At 70.5% G+C, this 2,019-nt stretch overlaps 1 protein-coding gene across 3 annotated transcripts in view; it reads left to right on the forward strand.

The window, feature by feature from the left end:
- AKT1 (AKT serine/threonine kinase 1) overlaps positions 1-2,019 on the forward strand; it is a 17,483-nt gene that overhangs the window by 11,996 nt on the left and 3,468 nt on the right. For all 3 annotated transcript variants that reach the window (XM_029950428.1, XM_029950430.1, XM_029950429.1), the window contains exons 6-9: positions 81-146; positions 1,141-1,209; positions 1,360-1,485; positions 1,556-1,684. In XM_029950428.1, coding sequence (XP_029806288.1) covers positions 81-146; positions 1,141-1,209; positions 1,360-1,485; positions 1,556-1,684 — 390 coding nt within the window. The remainder of the gene's footprint in view (positions 1-80; positions 147-1,140; positions 1,210-1,359; positions 1,486-1,555; positions 1,685-2,019) is intronic.

The following is a 2,019-nucleotide window of genomic DNA, read 5'->3' on the forward strand; positions in this document are numbered from 1 at the left end:
GTGGTGGGCGGCCTGGGAGCGGCGGCGGGGGGCGGCCTGGGGGTGGGCAGCGGCGGGCGCTCACCGGCCCTGTCTTCCAGGACGAGGTGGCGCACACGCTCACGGAGAACCGTGTCCTGCAGAACTCCCGGCACCCCTTCCTGACGGTGGGTCCCGGGGGCACGAGCCGTCTCGGAGGCCCCCGGAGACCCCCCCCCCGGACCCCGGGTTGACCCTTCTGCACCCAACCTTCCAGTGCTTCCCCTTTGGGGCCCCAGTCAGGAGAGTCCGTCTCGGGGGTTCTTGGCCCAGGAGGGGGGTGTGGGAGCGAGCGAGCCCCGGGAATGAGCTGGAAGAGGCTCCCTGGCTCAGCCACCCGGACAGGGGAGGGTGAGCCGGTCAGCAGGGCCGCGGACGGGCTGCCGCTGGCCTCGGGGGGTCAGGACCAAGGCTGCACACTACTCGGCTCTCCTGGGGCCCCCCCAGGCCCTGTCACCCTCTGCTCAGCACGGCGTCCCCACCCCCAGGGCACTGCCTGACCCAAAGCCACGGCAAAGCAGAGCAGCCCCTTCACTTCTGTCCGTTCGTGTTTCCTTGTGAGGGGTGACGGCCCATGGGGGGGGCTTACCTCCTGCGGCTCGCTGCCCCTCCTCCCCAGCTTCGAGCCCTGCTCTCCCCGTCAGCGTGCCCCTTGTCACAGCCGACGGGGACTCAGGGCTTGCGCACTGCCTCCCTGCTGCGGGCTCCCCACGGGACAGGGCGTGGGACCTGGAGAGGTGGGGATGGTGGCCACACAGCACAAGGGCTGGAGCCGGTCTCCTGTCCCTGGGTCCTGTGAATGAGGCGCACCCCTGGCTGCTGGGTGAGACCCAGGGTCTGTCCCTCATGGGGAAGACTTGGTCCTAGGAGCCTTTCTTTTTAAAGCCAGGCCACCGTGGTGAGGCAGGAAAGGGGGCGGGGGCTCTCGGCCACCGTCCTGCTTCCCGCCGTGGTGGCCTGGAGCCCCGAGCCCCACTGCCCTGCGGGGAGCCTCCACACGTGCGCTGGCACCTGCCGCCCCAAAGCTGCCCGAGATCCCACCGGAGCCTGCGCCGCCTTCTGGCCCGGCCTGTGGGTGGCGGGGCTCCCGCGGGCACGCTGCCAGCTCCCCTTCCCCTGCAGGCCCTGAAGTACTCCTTCCAGACCCACGACCGGCTCTGCTTCGTCATGGAGTACGCCAACGGGGGCGAGGTAGGCCGGCTCTCCCTGGCACGGGGACAGTGCCCTGCTCTCCCCACCAACACATTGGGGTCGTGCCCCGTGGACGGTGCCTGCCCCCCAGCCCTCCCCCCGGCGCATCGGGGTCGCGCCCTGACCCTGACTGAGGCCTTCCTCCCGCAGCTCTTTTTCCACCTGTCCCGTGAACGGGTCTTCCCCGAGGACCGCGCGCGCTTCTACGGCGCTGAGATCGTGTCTGCCCTGGACTACCTGCACTCAGAGAAGAACGTGGTCTACCGTGACCTCAAGGTGGGTGGGTGCGAGCAGGGGGGCTGTGGGTGGGGGAGGGGCTGGCGCTGAGCCAGAGGCCGCCCCTCAGCTGGAGAACCTCATGCTGGACAAGGACGGGCACATCAAGATCACCGACTTCGGCCTGTGCAAGGAGGGCATCAAGGACGGCGCCACCATGAAGACCTTCTGTGGGACACCCGAGTACCTGGCCCCAGAGGTGCGCACCTGCCGCCCCCCCCCCCGCCCCCGTCCTGGTGACCTGGCCCCAGAGGTGCGCACCTGCTACCCCGCCCTCTCCTGGTGACCCAGCCCGAGTACCTGGCCCCCGAGGTGTGCACCTGCCAACCCCCCCCCCCCGCCCCATCCTGGTGACCCAGCCCCGAGTACCTGGCCCCCGAGGTGTGCACCTGCCGCCCCCCGCCCGCCCCATCCTGGTGACCAAGCCCTGAGTACCTGGCCCCCGAGGTGCACACCTGCTGCCTCCCCCCCACTCCTTCCCCCGTCCTGGTGACCTGGCCCCAGAGGTGCGCACCTGCAGCCTCAGCCTCTCCT

The sequence above is a fragment of the Suricata suricatta genome, chromosome 9 (assembly GCF_006229205.1).
Source record: "Suricata suricatta isolate VVHF042 chromosome 9, meerkat_22Aug2017_6uvM2_HiC, whole genome shotgun sequence".
NCBI lineage: Eukaryota > Metazoa > Chordata > Mammalia > Carnivora > Herpestidae > Suricata > Suricata suricatta.